General features: G+C 44.7%; 1 protein-coding gene across 9 annotated transcripts in view; it reads left to right on the top strand.

Annotated features, from left to right (window-relative positions):
- Cacna1b (calcium voltage-gated channel subunit alpha1 B) overlaps window positions 1-23,443 on the top strand; it is a 162,947-nt gene that overhangs the window by 45,464 nt on the left and 94,040 nt on the right. For 6 of the 9 annotated variants that reach the window (XR_009593741.1, XM_060389664.1, XM_060389665.1 and 3 more), the window contains exons 7-13: window positions 3,171-3,274; window positions 4,286-4,401; window positions 5,098-5,154; window positions 5,817-5,909; window positions 14,558-14,767; window positions 18,193-18,305; window positions 21,154-21,266. Coding sequence is in view for 8 of the 9 variants with exons in the window: in XM_060389664.1 (XP_060245647.1) it covers window positions 3,171-3,274; window positions 4,286-4,401; window positions 5,098-5,154; window positions 5,817-5,909; window positions 14,558-14,767; window positions 18,193-18,305; window positions 21,154-21,266 (806 nt within the window). In the remaining variant the exon portion in view is untranslated. The remainder of the gene's footprint in view (window positions 1-3,170; window positions 3,275-4,285; window positions 4,402-5,097; window positions 5,155-5,816; window positions 5,910-14,557; window positions 14,768-18,192; window positions 18,306-21,153; window positions 21,267-23,443) is intronic. The other 3 variants (XM_060389666.1, XM_060389668.1, XM_060389670.1) reach the window with 1 other exon arrangement.

Here is a 23,443-nt window from a genome sequence, read left to right on the forward strand (position 1 = left end):
GAGCAATTTTCACAATGACAGACCCTAAAACCAGCTCTATATTGGCCACATTCCTGCCAGCCTCACCAAACTGAAGTGACATTTAACCAGGTGTCTGCGTCCTTCAGAGTCCACTGGAGCTTAGCCAGGTGGCCACAGTGGTACTGTGTATGTATCTGTCTGTGTTTGTATCTAGGAAGGAATTGGCATGGAGAAGCCACAGAGTTTTCATTCAACATACATTTCAAACACACAATACTGAGGTACTAGAATGTAGGTGTCAGGAAAGTCCAGAACAGGTAGCCAAGAACCAGGGTGATTTATTCCTTACCCTCAACCACTCTAGGTTATATTTTTCAGGAGACTTTTAGGAGATAACCTCCCCTTTACCTCATGACGAGCCTGGACACCTAAGACAAATGCTTCTTTGAGTAGTGAGTCTAGGTTACTTGTGAGCAGAAGCTACTGACTGACTTGCTTTAGGAATATAGGGAGACAGAGGGTTAACTCAGTGTGGGAACAGGGGAGCCTGTGTCTCTTTGACCAGCTGCACTTAGAACTGCTGCCAGAACACCAAAATGTTCTTAACAGGGGCCATGTTACTAACTTGTGGTAATAGATGGGGAGGGGGACTGTCTAGCCTATGGGGACGTTATTTGCCTTTTCTGTAGAAAATATGTGGACTCGAATGGGGCTCCAGAAGTATTTACAGACATGGCTTGTAGGGGGTTGTTATCAGTACTTTCTTGACAGGCCAGAGAAACGGATTACCTCTGGAGAGTGTGATTATCCTATATTATATGTCTAATAGCCACTTATAAGTGAGTATATACCATGTGTGTCTTTCTGCTTCTGGGATACCTCACTCAGGATGATCTTTTCTATTCCTACCATTTGCCTGCAAATTTCATGATTTCCTTGTTTTTAATTGCTGAGTAGTATTCCTTGTGTAAAAATACCACAATTTTCAGCATCCATTCCTCCATTTAGGGACATCTAGTTGATTCTGGCTATTACAAATAAAGTTGCTATGAACATGTTTGAGCAAATGTCCTTGTTGTGTACTTGAACATATTTTGGATATATGCCTAGGAGCGACAGCCTACAGACTGGGAAAGGACCTTCATCAACCCTATATATGACTAATATCCAGAATATATAAAGAACTCAAGAAGTTAAACAACAACAAATCAAGTAATCCAATTTAAAAGTGGGGTACAGAGTTAAACAGAATTCTCAACAGAGGAATATCAAATGGCAGAAAAACACTTAAAGAAATGCTCAACATCCTTAGTCATCAGAGAAATGCAAATCAAAACCCTGAGATTTCACCTTACACCCATCAGAATGGCTAAGATAAAAAACTCAAGTGACAACACATGTTGGAGAGGATGTGGAGAAAGGGGAACCCTCCTCCATTGCTGGTAGGAATGTAAACTTGTATAGCCACTTTGGAAATCAATCTGGTGCTTTCTCAGACAATTAGGAATAGTGCTACCTCAAGATCCAGCTATACCATTCCTGTCTTTTCTTTTTTTAGGATGGTTTTGAGTGTGGTCTTGCAGGGAGGCTGCTGGCCTTGGTGCTGTGTATTTGTGCAGAGGTGGGATATGGTAATAATGACTACAGTTGAGAGTTGGGATTCTGGGATGGAGATGGGTGTTTTGGTGGCAGCCTGCAGTCAGTTCAGGTGTCTAGGGATATCTAAGAACAGAGTCTGCAAGTCTGCCAGGCTGAGGGCAGAGATCCTTGTAGGGCTTTGGTGACAAGCTGAGCTTTAGGGCAGGGCTCAGGTGTTCTACTGCCTGTGTCCTGCTGTCTGAAGGGAGGTACCCATTCTCAGCATCTACCTTATTCTTGGTTTGCTTCTAGAAAAAGCTTCACATGGAGAAAGAGATTCACTATTCCCTTTAGCCAAGTCCACTGGAGTCTATAAACAATAAAACAGCTGTGGAATTAAGTTGAGTTCAGGGAAACTTTCTCTTCTGTGGGCTTTGTTGTAATAAGCAAAGGGGATGACCTTTATATTTTCAGCTATTATGATCATGTCTGGGTGCTGAGCCATCTTGGGCCAGGCATAGGGTGAAAGATACGTCCTAGGGGCTTGTGGAGAATGTAGCATGAAGGCACATGTAGCCTGAATTGGGAACCTCCTGAAGACATGATCAGATAGGGCTAACCCTAACCTTGGAGCTTATGGGCCTTCACTTAGGTGAAAGTGTCTTTGAAGCTGCTCAAAGAGGCCATGAATATAATATCAAGAAGTTATTCTACCAGACTGAAGCCAAGTACATAGCCCTCAGGTTTTCCTGAGCAGTCTTTGGCTCTCTGGGCTTGTTCCTGGCTTTTTAACATCACTGGGCAATGGCTGGAAGTGTGCAGTGTCTCTGGTCTTCTGGGAGCCTCCACCCAGGGAAGGCTGTTGTTATAAGGAAAGAAAATTCCAATCATTCAGTCTTAGCCATAAATACTCAAGAGCCAAGCCGAATGTGGTGGTGCATGCTTGTAATCCCAGAACTCAGAGAGGCAAAAACAGGAGATCTCTGTGCGTTTGAAGTAAGCCTGGTCTACAAAGTGAGTCCAGGACAGCCAAGGCTACACAGAAAAACTTTGTCTCAAAAAACTAAAGAAACAAACAAACAAAAAACAAAATCAAACAACCAAACCAAATCAAACAAAAAAACTCAGGAGCCAGATATTGGGGCAAAAACCTACTAGCTAAGAGAGGCAGAGAAAGCACCCAGCTGATCTTTCTACTGAGCTCAGCCCCAGAATGAAAAGACTGTCTGTGCTCAGTTCACATCCCAGAAGGAAAAAGCCAAAAGCCCCTTCTTCTTCTCCATGCTGTGTTAAGTACTCTTCTTTCAATGACCATTCTTTTTGTTTAATCCCTGTCAGCTTGTTTCTTACTCTGGGTCTTGACCTAGGGTTGACTTTATTTAGCTCTTGGATTAAAAGTGTGTGCTAGGACTGAGCCCCTCCACAAGTAGAAACAGATTTTTACAGTTCACAATCTCAAGGTTCACAATGGGATCAAATATCCTAAAACAGAGGCTTTGTGTGGGTCAAGAACAGGTCTGACCAAGCCTGAGCTTTCTGCCTGGACCTTTCTGAGGAGGCCTCATAGGGGATGAGCACAACAATATGGCCATGCTGTTTGTCTACTTGTTTTATCTCCTCCTTTTTTCCAGACAAATGATGCAGCTGGAAATACCTGGAACTGGTTGTACTTCATCCCTCTCATCATCATTGGCTCCTTCTTTATGCTCAACCTGGTGCTGGGTGTGCTTTCAGGGTAAGAGCCATGGCCTGTGGCATGCCCTCTGTTATTTTGAGCCCACAGGTACACAACACCCTCTTTTCTGTACTCCTGTTTGGAGCTCCTACCCTATATGGGCCAAGGAAGTTATGTCACAAATATGGTAAAAAGGGTCAGGCCTGACCTGACTCTAATTTCTGAGTGGCTCCATTCATCTCATCCTGAAGGCTTCTGATCAGGTCTATAGCTCCAAGGTGGATGTGATGTGTCTGTGATGGATGTGACTATCACTAATGTGTCTTTCCAGGTTCCTTTGCAGAGGCCACCTGAGCCTCCAGTTTGAGCAACTTAGTCACTGTTCTGTTGGTTAAAGAAGCTCCATGACCAAGAAAACTAATATAAAATAATTGGGGGCTTGCTTACGGTTTCAGAGGTTTAATCCATTGTCATCAGAGTAGGAAGCATGGCAGCATTCAGGCAGGCACTGGAGCAACAGTAGCTGAGAGCTATACCCTAACATGCAGAGAGAAAGAGACAGACAGACAGATACACACTAAGACTGACTCTCTGGGCTTAGTATGGGCTTTTGAAACCTCAAAGCCCACCCCCCAGTGACAGAAATCCTCCAACAAAGCCACACCTCCTAATCCCTCTCAAATAGTGCCTCTCTCTAATGACTGAGCATTCAAATATATGTGCCTGTGGGGGCCTTATTCAAACAACCACAGTGACAGGGTAGAGACTAGTCTGATAGGCTTAGGCTGAGAAGACACCTGAGGATGGAGCATCTCAGCTGAGATACAAAGAGAAGATTAGAAATGAGCCAGGTAGAGGATAAGTAAGGGCTAGTTGAGCAGAGGTTGGGCAGTAGTGAGGGGCACGGCACGGGTATGCTCTGAATTCCGTGAGCTGGAGCCAGAGCATGTGGTGAGGTGAGGGTGCTGGAGCTGGCAGGAGCTTACCTCTAGGTGTGAAGCTTCTAGAAGCAATACTGTTCTGCCTGTCTGTATTTACTGGAGCTGCCTGCTTTTCTCTCCTGTGGTATAGAGAGTTTGCTAAGGAGCGGGAGCGAGTAGAGAACCGCCGTGCCTTCCTGAAGCTCCGTAGGCAGCAGCAGATTGAGCGAGAACTGAATGGGTACTTGGAGTGGATCTTCAAGGCAGGTGAGTCTGTGCAGAAGTGGGCAGCTGTACTTCTGCTCTGCACTCTGCCCACCTTGCTGCCATCTAGGATTCTTGGGCTCTGGGGTGGGGCTCAGTGGAAAAGGCTGGCTCTTACTGCACTGCATTATGATAGTCACCGAAACCTCCAAATAGAGGGAAATTCCACATCCAACCCGAGTCTTTCTATCACCCTTGCTCTGGGCACAGTAAACCTAAACCTTAATCTACCTCCTCCATCCCCAGGTAGAGCCTCTCCCCTCTCTATGGGCTGCTTCCCTTCATTTGGGAGACTCTCTTCATAGTGGAATCCCTATCAAGGCCTACTACTGGACAGTTTCTCCTCTTTAGGAATCCCCCCACCATATGGCTGATCCCATATATGTTCTACTCCCCTCTGTGTGGCTGCTCCCTCCCATGTGGGGTGCTGTCCTGCCTGAGCTCTTACAAAACGCTTCCTCAGTGGTAAATCACAGTTATACTTCTGTCTGGTATGACTATTTGTAGGTTGGACCATTTGTAGGAATGAACTTAAGGTTGCTTGGAACATGGTTTGAATATAGGTAGGAGGCATGTAGTCACAGCCTGCTGATGTGATGTGTATAGTAGAGCAGGCACATACTTCCCCAGGTTTTCCTGGGATGAGTCCCTTTTGGGGGATGGGTAGAAAGGCCTTGACTTGAGCTTTGCCCCTCACAGAGGAAGTCATGTTGGCAGAGGAGGACAAGAATGCAGAGGAAAAGTCCCCTTTGGATGGTAAGTGGCCTCAATAGCACCCCCACGTTGTGGGAACCCAGATACTTGCTCTCCTAGAACAATGTGCTGTGTTCGGTGCCCTTACATCTATCATGGTAACACATGAGCCATAGAATCTGAGCAGCCTGCCATGTCTTTGTTGGTAGTTATGTTGGACAGTGTTGCTTCTAGAAGCTTCATGCCTTCAGGGTATGAAGCGAGCTGTCTGTCTCTGGACACCACCCAGAGCCCTTAGTAGAGTTGGGGTCTCCCCTGATGTGGGCACCTGCAATTGCCTGCACAGCCAAAGCCACAAGAAAGCTCAGCTTGGGGCCAGACAGCATGAAGTGCTGTCACTTTTGCAACTCAGTCCATTTTGAGCAGGTCTGTACCAGCCCCTCTGTATTCCTGGGCTTGCCCCAGATAGACATTGCCTATGTCTTCTTGGTGGTCATGCCTTCCTAGTGTCCTTGTCTTGAAGGGAAGAGAAAGAGGAATGGCCCTCAAAGTTCCATGTCATTTCCGTGTGAGGAATGAGAAGGGCCCAAGTGCCAGGGTCAGGACAAGGAGCTGAGATAAAATGAACCATTTTCAGGGAAGATAATACCACACAGCAAAGATGCCTTGAGATGGGTTACCTGATGATGCAACTTACACTGGTCTCCACTACCCATTGTTTAAAGCAGTGTTGAAGAGAGCTGCCACCAAGAAGAGCCGGAATGACCTCATCCATGCGGAGGAGGGAGAGGACCGGTTTGTAGATCTCTGTGCTGTAGGTGAGTCTCTGAAGCTCCTCCTGACACTGTGAAGCCCCTGACAGGATGCAGAACACAGACAGTTGGATAGTATATCCTTCTGCCATTTCTTTGACTACTCCTCAGACTCTTCCTTTTATGCTGCCTGATTACTCCCTGCAGTACCCTTCTCTGGATGCTACTTCTTTTAGTTGCATTATACCCTGTGGTCAGAGAACCCTGGGCAGAAGGACAGAAGGACAGAAGGTTTCTGCTTTCCTGCCTGTGATCCTTCCTATCCTTGGCATGGACCTGTAATATACTGGCTCTGTGTCCTCTTTCTTAAATCATGAAAAGAGTGGTTAATTTTTCCTGCAGAGCTAGCAATTTTAGTTCCCTTAGTCCAAAAATACCTGGCATTTCCCTATCGGAAGTCTTAATATGCTTCGCTCTGCCGGGATGAATCAGGGTCTCCTGTAGCTATGTAGGAAAAGTACAGACCCCAGCAGTGCCAATGCCACACAGCACATCATTTTAGCCTCCTAGTTCTTAAGCCATCTGAGTGCCCCAGAGGCAGACCACAGTTGAATTTTGGTTCCTGCTTGTTGGTGTTTGTGCCTCACTCCCTCTTCTGGCTCTCCCTGTAGTCATGCAGTGTCTATCTGTCTGTCTATCTATCTATCTATCCATCCATCCATCCATCCATCCATCCATCTATCTATCTATCTATCTATCTATCTATCTATCTATCTATCTATCTATCTATCTATCTATCTATCTTTTTTTTCCTCATGAAAAACATTGCCCTAAATTTTTGTAGCCATTTGTCTTTTCTTATATTTATGGTTGTGAGCCTAGCCTTTAATGGCTGAGCCATGTCTCCAGCCCAACCATTTGTCCTTTCTTACCAGTGCCTTTCTCTCTACAGATATGCTCTCCAAGAACAGGCTGCTGAGAGTAGAGGTTTCTGCATTTTTGAGAATTCCATTCTTTCATTCGCAGTTCAGAAAAGATGTTTGCCCTTTACCTCAGTGCCTGTTCTCTTAATTTTTTTCCAGTTTTTTTGTTTTTGTTTTGTTTTGTTTGAGACAGTGTCTCTCTTGGATATCTGGAACTCACTATGTAAATCAGGCTGGTCTTGAACTCAAAGATCCACTTGCCTCTGTTTCTGTTTTTCAAGTGCTGGGATTAAAGGTGTGTGTCATCATGCCTGGCCATTTTCCCCCCCACTTTTGAGATCAGTTGGATGAGCACAAAATAGTATTTGACTGGGGCAATAATTCTTGTTTTACTAACTCTGATAATTTTGACCCCTTTGTTACCTTGAATGAATGGATACACATTTACTTTTCTATTGAGTTGTTTGTGTTCATTTTACAGTAATAACAGGCCGAAGTGTATTACAGAGCTAAATCTAATTATAAAACTTACTGTATTTAGATGTTTTCCTTTATCATTTTACCTACATTCTAGTTTTGTAAAATTAATTAGAATCTTTGAAAAACCTTTTTCACTGTGGTGTATATGTTTTTAAAACTGCTAGAATTTGTGTCTCCTGGTTGGCTGACCACACTGTATTGGATGGATCCACAACCTATATAAGCATATATAGGTAGTACAAAGTGAACTTGTGGCTTATTAAAAAAAAAAAAAAAAAAAAGGAAAAGAGGGCATGAAGTCTGGAGGAGGTGGGGAAGTAAGGTGTGGGTCTGGGAGGAGTTGGGAGAGGAGCAGAAATAGACTATAATCAAGGTACATTATAAGACATTCTCAAAAGAATTCTTTAAAATATTGTACTATAGAGAACACTAGAATTGTTTACAGGTGAGATAAACTGTGTGGTCCCAGAGCAACAGAGGGGACTGGGAATGGGCTTGGGCCAGTTAGTTTATAACTGGTACTTTATTAAGAATTCTATGGTATTTGTTTCTATAGAGTTACAGTAGCATTTTCTTAATAATTCATTCCCTTTTGTGTTAGCCATTTGTGTGTTTACTCACTTAAGTATTTAGAAAATGCCCATGATACTCCAGGGGTTGTTCGAGGCATTTGAGCTTTTGTGTTGGAAAGATGGTCAGGGTCCTTTGTCTTTGGAGTGTCTGTTTCAGCAAGCATCAGATGAGATGGATGATAGTAAAATGTGTAGCACATCCAATGGAGCTGTGTTTGAAGAAGGAAAAACTTGGGAAGGGAAGGGTCTGAAAGGTCTAGATAAAGTGTTATAGTTCCAAGCAGAATGGGCACCAATAGCCTTAGGACAAAGGACTTATTTTGAGTAAGGAGTTGGAAAAGAATGTGATGGCAAAGAACCTTCTAGAAACAGGTAACCAGACCCCAAGACAGGAATGCGTCTAGCATTCATAAGGAATGTCAAAGCTTAAAGGTAGGGTAGGTTCTAGCAAGGATTCCAGGTAGCCATCATTGGTCTAAATGTCTGGCTTTCACTGTAGCAGCAGCTGTGTCTCTTTGGGATGCTGAAGATAAAATGAAACAGGGAAAGGCACAAGCAGAGAAATTGATTTGTGAAGGCCAGTGTACAAATCAGACAGATGGGATCCTGTGCCTGGCTTTAGAGTCAGTAGAAAAAGAGACGGTAAATGCTTAGACTTCATGTCTGTTTGAAGATATTCCAGTCAGGTGTGCCTGAGAGCAGGGAAGCTCTGGCTTTTACAGTGGAGATGGAGGTGTGGCCTGAGGTCTTGGCTGGTTGAGGACACAGGGTATTGGAGATGTCTGTTGGAGGCTAGGCACAGGCCCACACAGGTGTGTGTGTGTGTGTGTGTGTGTGCGCGCGCGCGTGTATTTTGTGTGCAAGCTGTTCATGGCTCTGAGGCTGACACAGACCCTGTCAGCATGGCTTTGTTCTTTTGGTCCCCAGGTTTCTTTTCTTTCTTAATTAGGATCATACAGAATTAATGTATGTATGTTGATGAATGTTAGATATCTTGATTAATTTTGATATTAATCTTGATATTTAGATTTCTTTGACTATATTTTAAATTTTATTGTTTTTCTCATTTGCCATTTGTTTTATCATTATTAAATTTTATATTGTTTTGGTTTATTATTTTCTAATTTATTTAAAAATATTTACATTTATTTATGTTTATGAGTATGTATGTATATGTGAGTTTATATGTACCACATGGTTGCAGGTGCCTGAAGAGGGTGGATGGCCTAGAATCTCCTGGAACTAAGATAAAGGTGGCGGTGAGCTGCCTGACGTGGGTGCTGGGAATTGAGTCCGGAACCCCTGCAAGTACAGTCAGCACTCTTAACCACTGAGCTTCCTCTCCAGTCTTATTTTTCTAAATTCTTTTTCTTAAAAAAACTTTAATTTTATCTGCATGAATGTTTTGCTTGAATATATGTATATGCATCATGTGTGTGCCAACAGATAATTGTGAGTCACCATGTGTGTGCTGGAAGCCAAACCTGGGTCCTTTGCAAGAAGAGCAAGTGATCTTAACTGCTGAGCCATCTCTCTAGGACCTTTCTAATTTCTTAAAAATGGGTCACTTGTTTTATTTTTTCTTTCTTAATAATGAAGGCATTTGGGTTATGTAAAGCTGTGCTGTGATACATTCCTTTTTGTTTGTATCTACATCATTTTCTTTACTCTTTAAGCCAAAGGAGTCTGCTTAATTGATAAATAAGGGGAATAATCTTTGGACGATCTTTAATCTTAATTTTATCAGATGACAATTGGGCCTATAAATTTATAAATTTTCAAATTATAAAGTTTGTGTATAATCTTAATGTTTCATTAGCGTAAACAAAAAGTATATGTCCTGAGGCTGAGAGCTGTCGAACTTGTTCCTCGACATTCCTGGCTCTTTGATTTCTGTCTTGTAGAACTGTGACTTGGGAGTTCCTGTCACTTGGTGTTCCTGTTACGTGCTTTTTAAACCATGTTACCTTATATTCTAGGGTTGTTTGTGAGGCTGTGGTTGCTGTGCTTCCTCAGTTCTTTGTGTCATTACACAGGGTCTTTTTTTTTTGTCTTACTCTGTAGCTCATGCTGGCCTGGAATTTAACATTAGTGGTCCTGTATCAGCCTCCTACCTACCAAGTGCTGAGATTCTATGCTCAATGCTTAGCCTTGATCTTGTCTGACATTATGCCACTGTTCTGTTCTTTTGTTGTTGGTATCAGTGTTTTTGGATTGTATTTACCTGGTACTTTTTCCCCCTATTTTATTTTTTTATTCCTCTTAAGAGTATTGTCTTAGTTAGAATTCTATTGCTGCAATGAAATACCATGACCAAAAGCAACTTGGGAAGAAAGGGTATATTTGGCTTCTACTTCATAGCATGGTCTATCACTGAAGAAAGCAGGACAGAAACTCAAAACAAGGCAGGAGCCTGGAGGCAGAAACTAATGTAGAGGCCATGGAGGGATGCTGCTTACTGGCTTGCTCATCATGGCTGGCTCAGCCTACTTTAAAATAGAACCTAGGACCACCAGCCCAGGAATGGCACCACCCACAATGGGCCCTCTCCCATCTATCACTAATTAAGAAAGTGCCTACAGTTGCATCTTTTATTCATTCATTCATTCATTCATTCATTCATTCATTCAATGTAGATGAATGCTCTATCTGCTTGTACACCTACATGTCAGAAGAAGGCATCAGATCCCAGTATAAATGGTTGTGAACCACCATGTGGGTGCTGGGAATTGAACTCAGGACCTTTGGAAGAGCAGACAGTGCTCTTAACCTCTGAGCCATCTCTTCAGCCCTACAGCTGGACCTTTTGGAGGCATTTTCTCAATTGAAGTTCCCTCCTCTTAGGTAACTCTAGCTTATTTCAAGTTAGCATAAAACTAGTTAGCATATATATTAAGTTTCTTTACAGAATGTATTTTAACTGGCTTTAGCTTTTTTCCCCTTAAGTCCTAGTCTTGTGGTCTGATGTGATTTCTTTCTTGTTGCTTCATGTTTATTATTTGTATGACATTTCTGTAGTTTCTGGTTTTCATCTCTGTTTTGCTGCCTAGATCACATTGGTATTTCTCATGTTCATTGTTCCTTTTCTGATGTCTGGTTTTCAGTTCCATCCTACAAATGGGCTTTTTCCTTACTTGCTCTTAGAATTGCAAAGGATGTTCTCCTGTATTTATTTTCCTTCTTTCCCACTGAATGCATTATGTCAATCACTAAATTGTTTGCATTTATGCTGCCCCATGCCCCATTTAGGAACTCCTGCATCCTGTTGGCCCCTTGCTTAGCATCATGCTGAGAGCTTCCTGAGGACTCCCTGCCTATCACTTCTCCACTTGGTCTTTTCTTTAGTGCTTCTCTTCCTCACAAGATGGTTTCCTCTTCTGCTGCTGTATTGCTAGTCAGTTTGTCTCCCTTGGCGGGGTGTTAGGGTACAGACCAGGTCTCTGTGGCTCTTGTGCTTTTCCTTGATCATTACCAGGTTAGACTGCAGGCTGTAGGTCCATCCTAGGCATTGGTTACTGCTGGCTTCTTCTCTTCCTCAGTGTCAAGGCTTGCCATTAGTGGGACTGTTTGTCCACATGTCTATTTCATTTCTTTTCCATTTGCTGAATGGCTGAGAATTGGAATTCTTTTTCTTTAAAAAGTCTGTCTTTGTTAGCTGTTGTATTTCTGTGAGGAGATACCAGGGCCAAGGCAACTTAAAGAGAAAACAGCTAATTGGAGCCTGCCTTACCATTTCAGAGGGTGAGTCCATGACCATCATGGCACAGAGCCTGGTGGCAGGCAGGGAGGCATGGTGCTGGAGCTGCAGTAGCTCAGAGTTCACATCTTATCCACAAGCTGTAGGCAGAGAGAGGTGGGAGTGGGCTTGGTGTGAGCCTTAGAAACCTCAATGCCCATCCCCAGGACATACTTCTTCCAACAAGACCACACCTCCTAACTCTTTCTAAACATTCAACCAACTGGAAACGAAACATTCAAACATATGAGCCTGTGGGGGCCATTCTTACTCAAACCACCACAGATTCTTTTTCTCTCTGAGTTTTGTTTTGTTACAGTTAACTTGTTACTATCCTTAAATAAATAAAACTGAGATTACTTCCCATCCCCACAGAACCCAAGAGTGTTGGCATGTTGCTTGGGCTATGTAACTTCCTGTGCCACATACTAGGATAGGCCAACTAGGCTGGAAGAGTACTTGGAATCCTCTATGTTCTTAGTGGCCTTGAATAGTAATGGCGGTGTGAATCTCGGTTATCCTGTTTTCTGTACCTTCCTTAGAGCCTGGCATGAATAACCCATTCATGTATCTGTGTATGCATGTTGTTGATCAAGTCATGATGAAGGCCAATGAGGACCCTGTATTCTCTGACGCTTCTCTTAGTTGAGTAGAGCTAGCTCACTGGGCCCTGCTGTCATGCTTAAGTTATTTTATCTCTCCAGTGTCTATAGCTTGAATATATCAGATCTTGCTTTTTTTTTTTTAAGAGACATTCTTTCATTATAGATAATACATGCTGACATTAAGCTACACTTGGAAAACACAGAAAGGTGAAAATGGGTTCCTCCTGGTCTCTATGGTTTTCCCCTCATAACCTACAGTGTGAATGATGTATTTACCTCACTAGAGCCGCTACCCAGAGCAGGTGTGAGCACACATTGGCTGCTTGCTGGGAAATGCGGCCCAGAGATCCAGGTTCACAAGTGCCTAAGAGGGGTTGTGGCTGTGTTGCCCGTGCTTCTTGCCCAAGGGCACAGGCCTCAGTGTATCTGCAGATGGCACATCTAGTTTTTCATGTTGAGGAGCAGAAGAGCCTTCAGATTGCACACTGAGGGCCCTTCATGCTTTGAGTCTGTGTTTAGAGTGAGGAGCTGGGGGACTTCACGGGTATTGTGGAGAGAGGAGTGTAGCATCATCACAGGTGATCGTGTGTGATGTGTGGCTGGGGAGCTGTAAAAAGACACGTTCCTGTGACATGATTTTGCTTTCCCTTTCTTAGATGGTATGGTGAACTGGGTGTGGATGATCTTGTCTCCCTTGAGAGCTTGTTGAGTGACTCACACACGTCCTCTGTATTATGCGTGACCCTGTGCATGTACATATGTTCCTGATGTGTGCCTGTTGAATATATGAGCAACTGGTTGGATCAACTAGATCTAGCCTGGCCAGGTGCTAGATGTATGCTGATGGTACGAGTATGAGTCAAGTTTCTATGGGACCATGTGAGTATGTAAGTATGTGGGATATGAGGCAGTGTCTTGTTCTTGTCTGCTCTTCTGCCTGGTAGGTCCTTCCTTGTTTACACAGCGTGCTGTGTCTTCTCCAGTCCTTGTGAAAAGTGCTTGTGAAAAGAACAGTGCCTCATTTACAGCTCTTACCAGCACTGGTCTTGGGGCTTCTTTGTATGATTCAGCCCCACCCACACAGTGCAGATGTGAGGCTGAGGGTAGCTCAGTGGGGAGTTGTGAGGGAACACAGGCTTCTGTAGGTATTTGTTGGGGTGGCATCCAGGCCTTCACCGTTAAGGCCTTAGAGGGCTTTCTGGCTGATGGGCTTCCTTTGGGTCTTGGCCATTGTTAAAGTCTCTGCCTGTGGAGATGTTCTTCTAGAGTCTCGGGGACTTGGCTCCATTTCCTCAGACTGAGAATGTTTTCAGTATGCCACTGAAAACCTGGGCGTGTACACACTTGTATGTGGGAAAACATCTACTCTGCATCCACTCACAGAGACCCCAGGCCCAGATGTTCAGAGGCCTCTTAGCCAGGGTGCAGTGTGTGTTCTCAGAGGAACACATAGAAATAGCTGATATCCAGGCCCTCAGTGTAAACACTAGGGCAGTAGTGCAGACATGAAGAAAGATCCAGTGGTGTCTAGATGCAGCTATGCCTTTACTATACCCACTCACTCAGAACCCTCAGGTACCCACAGATAAGTTTCATTTATATGTCAGCATTTATTGAACCCACTTCTGTGAACAGGTCTTGGTGACAAACACAGTGATTGTTGGTGATAAGGTTATTGTTGTTGTTGGGAGTAGGTTAAGTATCATATTTTAGATGGAGTATCAGAAAAGGATGTTGAGAAAATAACACTGAAGTCAAAACCCAAACTCAGGAGTTAATGAGGCGAACTGGAAAGAGCCAAGATGGAGCAGGAATAGTGAATATTTGGAGGTGGAAGAAGGTTTGAATTTGGTTGCGTATAAGAGAGGAGTCAGAGCAAGCAGGGTTGGCAGTCTTTCTAGACCATGAGTATTTATGTCTATGGACAAGACAGTAGCTGCCATTATACATAACACAGCTGTGTTCCAGAGAATGTGCTTAAAAAAACAAAAACAAAAACAAAAACAGGTGCTCAATGGTTGTTGATCCTAGTTGACAAGGGAAGGTCAGAAACTGCAGAGCCCTAAGACCACATTTCAAAGATGGTATTATGGTGGGGTTTAAATCTTGGTGGATCTGCAGAGGGTACTCATGTCAGAGCTGTTCTTTAGGAACTTGGCCAGGGTCCTGGGGACCAGAGACATTGATTGGTGGTCATCTGATCTAGTACCCAGTAGCCCTAGACTGAGAAATGAGGAAAGACTAGAATCCTTTCAGGAGCTGTGGAGGTGTGCAGCTCAGTAGCCTGTGGTCAGGAAGATGTCCTCAGAACATGTGAGAAGGCATAGACCTGAAGAGGATGTCTGTAGCTTGGTGGTAGCCCGCTATTCCTGAGCCCTCATCAAGACTTGTCCTGCAGGGTCTCCATTTGCTCGAGCCAGCCTCAAGAGTGGGAAGACGGAGAGCTCATCATACTTCCGGAGGAAGGAGAAGATGTTCCGGTTCTTCATCCGGCGTATGGTGAAAGCACAGAGCTTCTACTGGGTGGTACTGTGCGTGGTGGCCCTGAACACACTGTGTGTGGCCATGGTGCACTATAATCAGCCTCAGCGGCTTACCACCGCACTGTGTACGTACTCTAGTCTCTCCTCCAGGGCCCCTTCCCAGTCACTCTCCTCTGTATCTGGAAACCCTGGTACTGGATGCTCTGGATGGTACCCCATGTCTGCTGCCCAATCATGGGCCTGGACTATGTTCAAGGCCTGATGATCTCTCCCATTCTTCATTGACCTGACTATAGATGCCTATCATGACTGTATCATGGTATGAAATGAGGGGTTCATATATGAGTAGATCATGGCACGACCAGGAGCTAATCAGACTAGTAGACTCAGTCATCTTTCTTTTTTGCCCTGAGGCTGTTGTTGCCATCCTGGATGCCTGGGTAGGCAGAGTTGGCATTCTGCATTCTCCCAGGGATCTCCTGATCATTCTTTCTCTTTACCATGACTGAACTGGGGAGTTTCCATGTCCCCCACAGGGCCAACTGGTTAGCTCAAGTCCATGAGCCTCCACCGGGTTCCAAGTTATGCTCAGCTGGTCTCGACTACAGTTCAGAAAAGGCAGACCCTGGAGGTTTGAGACTTCCTGTTTGAGTCTAGTGTCAGAACTCCTCAGAGAATGACCCTTCATGTCACATGGGGCATGGCCTCACTCAAGTGTTAAAGGACCTACCATGGCTCCATTGTCAGTGTGTTCTTTCCATTTCCTCAGAGCTCAGCTGCAGTTATTCTTCTTGTTGTCTGCAGTAGGTGTGGAGGAATAGAGCCTGTTTTATGTTCACTTTATCCAGAGGGGCTTTGTGTGCCAAAAGTTTTCCAAGTCATCCAGAAGAGCTCTTTCTGACCTAATGAGACTCCATTCGGGCTTCCGATGGCTGAGTGTTCTTCCGTGATGTAACCATTCTCCATGTTCTGTGGATGACTGAGCCTGCTCATCCCCTGAAGGGCTCCCATGAGGTGTAGGCACTGACAGCCCCATAGAACCCTCACAGGCATGCATGTGCATATTGTTTTGGGAGTAGGGTTCTAGGCTATAGCTTCCTAAACTTCTGTGTTGAAATAGATTACTTGCCTCATAGGGAAAAGGTGTTAGAGGCAGCAGCTGTCGCCCTGACTTGTGCTCCCAGGGTAGGGTGAAGGTCAGACATAGTGTGTATCATGCAACAGCAGGTCCTGGCCTGCTGGCCCTGACAGCAGCGCCTATCAGGGGTGATTTGATATCTCAGGACTTTTGGGGGGTGGGACTAAGTTTGTTGTTTTTGTTAGTTAGCTCACATTTCCCCCTACCCCTGTTGGGGTTGGGCAGGAACCAAAGGCTCTGATCCCTGCTGTCTCAATTGTTCAGGCTTGTGCTTCTCCCATGGGAGCCAGTGCTATCTTTTCAGTCTTTTAGCTACTCCAGGGTGTTTGCTGTAGGTTACGTGTATATACTGTGGGGCATTGTCTGCTTGCATGTGTGGGGCACAAGGATAGATGTGCCCCAGTGTTGGGTCAGCCACAGATAGGCCTGCCAAAAGATGTACTCCTTGGTACTTTAGTGTTTTCTTTTCTTCGTGGTTTCCTGTAATTCCTGGCTCTCTTGGTCTCAATGAGAAAAAAATTGCTGAAGGAAGGTGGGTATTTACAGGCTCTGAATGTTTCTCCTTAGTGTCTCCTTTATCTTTGCTAGACTGACCCAGTGAGGTAGGGCAGGCTTGCCAGAGGCTGAGAGAGTGCTGTATGTTGAACAGACCCACTGGAGCTCAGCCACACTACAGATGGGCTCTGTCCATCTGGCTGCCCATCCCCTAAAGATCCCAGAGCACTTCCAGGACTTTTGAAGCCAAAACTTGGATAATGAAGGAGGAAGCTGTTGAGTCTTACCATCCTGTGAGCCCTGTAAAGTCTTACTGATGAGATAGAGATCATTATTCTCTGTTCCTCTGGCACACTGGCCTCGTATTACAAAACAACAACAACAACAACAAAAACCCAAAACTATTTTGGGGTGTGTGTGTGTGTGTGTGTGTGTGTGTGTGTGTGTGAGTTAATTCTCTCCTTTTACTATATGGGTCCTGGATCAAACTGGGATTGTCAGGCTTGATTACAAGCACCTTTACCACTGAGCCATTTCATTGACCTTAGAAAAACACATTTAACCATCTCTCTCTGCTTCCCTTTAGCTTGTAAGTCCTAGAGAATAATGATAGATATTGTTTTCCATGCCAGCTCCCAGTAGCTCTGGTGCCTGCCAGTAGAATGCATAACATAGGAATGATTGAAGGAACCCTTTCCTTGACTCAGAGGGGGATTTTGTCTAATGCTGTGGCAATATTGACAGAATATAAGGGCAGTTTTGACCTCTTTCTCTGAAAGGTTAACCCCATGGCAATTCTTGTCAAAACCCTCTTATTTATTTTTCTGAAAAGCAAGGTCAGTGCATGGCCAACCTCACTTTAGCATATAGATTGCAGGTGTTCCCATTTCTATGGGAAGCTCAGGGGCACAGGAGTCGCTCTTTTGGATATGGAGGTACTTCGGGCTTCATATAGGCGTGTTGGACCCTTCCATTCTACTGTGTCTCTTTTGTCTATTGAGTTGCTGACGGGCTCCTCCACCTACTTATTTGCATCCCTTGCTAGGGTAAGTTTTCACAGTGGCTCAAGGGGGAGTGCTTATGGGCTTGAGTTGCTCTTGGGTTATAAAATAGATTCCCTCTCTGTGTTTGTATGATGCAATGGAGCTGGCATCTCAGCTGCTGTATAATTGCCTCCAGCTGAAGCATTTGGAGAGTTGTGGGTGCAGTTGAATCTCAGGGCACATTTCATGGAGAAGGTATAGTCTTCTGTTTTCTGTTTTATTGGGAGCTGTGTCTGCTTGGGGTCTCATGTCCTAGACAGAGGCCCTGGGATGGTTAGGCTTGTGGCTTTCTGCTGTCAGGGATCTTGGAGACTTGCCTTTCCTTCTTTGTCACAACTTTGTGGTCTGTGTGGCTCTGCTCTGGGTTCAGAGGCCACAAAATTATTGGTACTTTTGGTAGCTCATGCTAGATGGGTGGTGGAGAAGTTTCCATTTAGTAGCTGAGGCAAACACATGGAGTAAAGTTAGAATCAAACATGGTTTTCTTAGGGTCCTAAGAAAGGGTGTCAGGAAGTTTTTATGGGTAACTCTTATGAGGAGGCTGAGATCTTTAATGGAGACCAGAGAACAGAGCTGAAGGTAGGAGATCTTTGGACTGTGTCCAGCCTTATGTTCCAGCCTCCTCTGAGGTGTCCCAGCTCACTCCTGAGTTGAGCTTGTAGTTGTGTCTTACAGACACTGAGAACTTGCTACCATATAGCCTGGGACTAGTGCATCTCATGACTTTTCAACTCTTTATCCCTTTCCTGAGCTGTGGCCAGAGCAGGGGGTGCAGACCAAGCCCAGAAGGGTCAGAGGTATGGTAGTGCCAGACTTGTGGTAGAGGTAGGTGAAAGGAGCCTGAGTTAAACCTTTTCTTCTCTGACTTCTCTAGACTTTGCAGAGTTTGTTTTCCTGGGTCTCTTCCTCACAGAGATGTCCCTGAAGATGTATGGCCTGGGGCCCAGAAGCTACTTTCGGTCTTCCTTCAACTGCTTTGACTTCGGGGTGAGTAATATGCCTCACTGGGCCCTCTAATGGGTGAGTCTGAGCTGTGTACAGCTCCTTCCCATGTACACTCAGAGTGGGTAAGCTCTGCGATGAGCCTGGGAGGCGAAGCAGCTGGAGCAGCTTCACCTAGTGGCCAGAATGTCAGCAGCTGCTTTTCTGAAGGCTCGGCCCTTTTTCTCCCCTATCCTCTGTATAGACTATGATTAGGCCCAGGCTCTGCAGCTCCTTCTATACCTGGGATCTTGCCACTCAGGAGCTTAGTTTTTCTAGTAGAGCTTGGGGACTGTGGCCTAGCATCCTACCATCCTACAGGCTGGCCTGGGCACCTGTACCTGTGATCCTAGGAAAGAACAGGTTATAGTCTTGCCTTTGGAGAGTGTATGGTAGGCCTGACCTGCTCTCTTCCTAAGTCTATGGGTGAGAGAGTTCTCAGTGTTGCTGTTGCTCACACTGAGAGTAGAGACCAGGCTCAGGGTGGGGCCATATGACACAGCATGCAGGATGTGCTTAGCTCAAAGCCCCAGGATTGGTCCTGGTGGCACCTGCCCAAGTGATGCATGCAAGTCCACAGCCATGTGGAATGACTTGGAATGCTGGAAGCTGACAGGGAGGGAGCCTTAGCCAGATGGAAGGAAAACTCGGCATAGCTTGAAGTTTTCCTCTTCTCAGGCTCAGGTGTGCAGTTCTTGAAGTCTTCAGTCTGTTGACTTGTGAAAGTATGACAAGTGATCTCCTGCACACCCAGCATCCTATTCCGCAGCAGCAGCAGCAGGATAACTTTCATAAGCATTTCTATTTACAAAAGGGCCTGCAGGAAGCACAGAGGAGCCACAGGTACAGAAGAGGGAAGAGTACACAGTCTCAACTGTGCACAACCGGGTGTCCATGGGGCTCTGCTCTGCCCCTAGAGCTCTTTCTATTTCTGTGAAAAGTAGTGCATGTTTGAAGCTGGGCAGTTTTCACAGCCTGCTCCTGGCAATAGGGTTTTGGGAATCAAACGACCTATTTAAAAAAAAAAAAGATTTTATTTTTAATTATGTGTGTGTAGGTGCCTATGGAGGCTAGAAGTATCAAATGTCCCCAGAACTGGAGTTACAAGTTGATGTAAGCTATCCAGTGTAGGTACTGGGAAGCAAACTCAGGTGCTCTGCCAGATCAGTACATGCTGTCAACTGCTGAGTATTCTCTCTAGCTCCAGAGACCTAGTTTTGTTTTGTATTGCCTTGGTCCTTTTCAGTTAACCTGGTATGCCTCTACATATACTTCTCTTAAGGGCATTTTGGGGGATGGAGAGATGGCTCTGCAGATAAGAGCACTGGCTGCACTTCCAGAGGATCTGGGTTCAAGTCCCAGTATCCACAATGGTGGCTCACAGCTGCTAACAGGTGCCAGTCCTAGGGGATACAATACTCTCCCTGGTCTCTGTTACTACTACCATGTGGTGCATAGACATGCATACATGTAAAACACCAAATAAAAATTTTAAAGAAGCATTGAGGCTATTTTTATGGATATATCATAGACCTTCTTGGAGTATATTTATCCCATTAGGTAAAAAATCAACTCCTACCAAATAGTTCCTCTGTTCATGTTTCCTTGAGATATGTTAAGGTTATTATCATGGAGGACTCACCCTCTCAGGAACAAGTAGGGATTATATCCAACTCTTTCATTTACTTTTTTTGGTACAGAGTGGTAGTGCACTCTTACTACCTCAAGGCTAGGTGGGAAGTACATTCTAACCTCTTAAGTCCTTTATGAATAGCCTGTGAGGCATACAGTAACCAGGACCAAGTTGGGAGTCACACTTTTGATTTCCTTGTCAGAACTGCCTTGAGCCTTTTTCAGATCCAAATTGAAGTCAGGATGTTATTCTTGACATTACCTTTAGACAATGCCCTTTCTCAGTGTTGACACCACTTGGTATCTGAACCAGCAGGTCCTGGCTCCCCTCTGTTAGATTGTTCTTACCTTTTGCATTTAACCTAAGCAGAAACAGAGTCCAGGCAGTTCTCCAGTGCTTGGCTTGGAAACCTGCAGAGGCAGATTGTACCTCATGGTTTACTGAGCTAATTTTCTACTGTTCCCACATTACAAGCACCATGGCACACACCTCCTCTGGTTGTCCACAAGGCTTTTCTTGTGTTCTTGTAGGTCCTGAGGCGCAGTATTCTCAGTATTCAGGGAACTTTATACTTTCACAGACAGGCTACTTAGTACTTGTTCTCTGGCTCCAAAACTAGTACTACTTTTTTTTGTTTGTTTGTTTTATTATGACAGTGTACTACTATTTTCTAAAACCCACGCTGATTTTTTTCTACTTAGAAAGCAACTATGTCAGTGGTAAGCGCCTTAAAGCAATAAACACATTGTGCCTCACTGTGTCTATGCGTGAAGGCTTCCAATGTGACCCACCTGAACGCCTCTGGCGCAAAGGCCTTACTTGTCTCAGGTTCATCTGGGATAGATGAATTCACTCCAGGTTCATGTTGGGGCTATTGGCCAGGCTCACTGGCCAGCCTGCCACAAGCTCTGTTCTTGGTCACCCAAGCCTCTCCACAGGCTAATAGAGTGTCTTTGCTACAGCGTATCTGATGTTACAGGAAGAAGAGTCCAGAGCACCAAGATAGACAGCACAGTATCTGTGGCTTGTGCAACTTTCTCTGGGGTTACCAAGCCCCTGTAAGACACATGCTAGTGCAGAGGAGGCAGGGTAGGTATTTACTGAGAGAAGTAGCCACACCATTGAACATGCTAGGACATGTGCCATGTATTCATCAGTTTCATCCATATATGCACACATGTCCACATAGAGATGTCCCTGTGTTGATGCTGTGTGTTGCAGGTGATTGTGGGGAGTATCTTTGAAGTAGTGTGGGCTGCCATCAAGCCAGGAACCTCCTTTGGAATCAGTGTGCTGCGGGCTCTCCGATTGCTGAGGATTTTCAAAGTCACAAAGTATGTTATCTGTGTGCTCTTGGCTGGGTTACATGGGGATGGATGGCTGATATCTGGAATCTTATTCTGTGGCTTAATGGCTCAAATACAATATTGGTTGTAAAACAGCACATTCAGGGACTATCAGAGCCTTTGGGCCTACGGCATTCCTAGGGTTGTCCTTACTGGCCACAGTGTTGTGGTCATTTTCCTGGTTATCTTTATAGTTTGTTACACCTGCAATTTTATGTCACCTTCTCTTAAAGCTGCCAGTTTTATGTTCCAAGTCTTCAAAAGTGACTTTATGGTGAATAGGGAAACCAGAAATTCTTGTTTGTTTTTTAAAAAATACAACTAGCGGTCATCATATTAAATAAGCAGAATAAGTCATATTCAGAAAGACACATATTGTATGTTCCTTCTAGTTTGTGGATTCTACACATACAACATCAAAACAGACAAGACTGTTTGGGGGAAGGAAGGGAACAAGTTGAAGAGTGTGAGGGGTGAATGTGGTAAAAAAAATACATGATATATTTGAAAGAAAATGTCTTTATGAATAAAAATAAAATAAAGCAGAAATCTCAGCAGAAGCAGAAGTCTTTCCATTGTCCTATCCCAGGTTTGCCCATCCCCTGTGCAGAGGGTGGGAGGCCTTGGCCCTTCCTCATAGCAGCCAGCCTAGTGCCTACATGGCTCCTTTCCCAGGCTTGACTTTTCCACCTTCCCAATCCCACCCTTGATAATTATAATAGTAACAAGATTCTGTCTTTAGTTCCATCTCACATAAAATTTAGCTCTGGAAGAAAGTGAGGAGACTGAAGCCCAGGGAGGTGATGTGGGCTTGAGCTTGGTGCTGAGACCCCTGCTTACAATCAAAGATGCAGGTGGGAGGAGTGGGAAGTGTGGAAGGAGGAAGACACTCTCCGTGATGATCTTATCAGCAGTAGAGGCTGGTGTGGGCTGAGCTTGCTCTGTGTCTCAGAGGTCCTTGTGCTTTGTGCTGTCCCAGTAACTGTGATACCAAAACATGTTGACACTGAGCTTAAGCATGCAGCACATGGGCCTACAGTTACTTCCCAGGTAGACTGAAGTTCTGCTAATCCTTTCCAACTATTTTAATTCAAACTCCAAACTGTCTGAGGATAGAGATGCATGAATGAAGGAGAGGTTTATGTCCAGCTAGGTTCACAAATCTGCTGAGCATGTCCTTTGAGTTGTCCTGAGTCTACTCTACTTGAGCACCTGTGGTATGGTGGTAAGACAGACTCCAGAAATATGCCTTAACCCAAATCTTGGGCCTTCAGATTCTCCCAAGGACATCCATGACCCTGTCCTGAGGCCAGAAGGCTGGACACTTCAAGAGCTTTTTAATACTTCTGGATCTACTCACTTTCTTTTAAGAGAGGCTGTAGAGGGTGGCTGAGCCACTGCCATGGGAACCAGCAAGAAGAACAGTAGGGGTCCTGAAAGACCCTGAGGATGAGCACAGGGAGGTTTGCATCTGTTTTGCTGTCCCTCATTCTTTTTGTCAGGGTAACAGAATAGCATGTTAAAGGTACAGAGGCAGGTGGCATATCTCCTGGGGGAAGGCTGAAGTCTCCTAGGAGAGACATTCTGGAGTCTGGGATGGCAATTGGATCTATCACTGAGCAGCAGAATCATTACAGGTATAGATGGGCCCTTTATGCCATGAAGACTGGTTGTAAATGAGGGAGTTATATTTTCTCTTCAATGAATGTTGTGAAAGGGACTTTAAGAAATGACAGGTCAGCCATTTCTTGGCTGGCCAGTTGAACACTGGATGGTTAAGTAGCTAGAGCAGTGGTTCTCAACCTGTGGGTCATGACTGCTTCCACAGGGTCAGATATCCTGCATATCAGATATTTACATTATGATTCATAACAGTAGCAAAACTACAGTTATGAAGTAGCAATGAAATAATTTTATGATCGAGGTTCACAATAACATGAAGAACCATATTAAAGGGTTGCAGTACTTTGAGAACCACTGTGCTGGAAGGTTGGAGTGTAAAGTCTGGGTTTGGACCTGGCCACCTAACAGGAAGTGGCATCTTTCTATTAAGAACAGTGCAATTTGGGAGAGAAGGTAAGGCTGGCACTGCAGTCACATGTCTGGTGTTGCTATCTCATGGTTGGATTGAGAGTAGAGGATTGTAGATTTTGATTTCTGGAGCA

Source organism: Meriones unguiculatus, chromosome 8, assembly GCF_030254825.1.
Source record: "Meriones unguiculatus strain TT.TT164.6M chromosome 8, Bangor_MerUng_6.1, whole genome shotgun sequence".
In the NCBI taxonomy this organism is placed as follows: Eukaryota; Metazoa; Chordata; class Mammalia; order Rodentia; family Muridae; genus Meriones; species Meriones unguiculatus.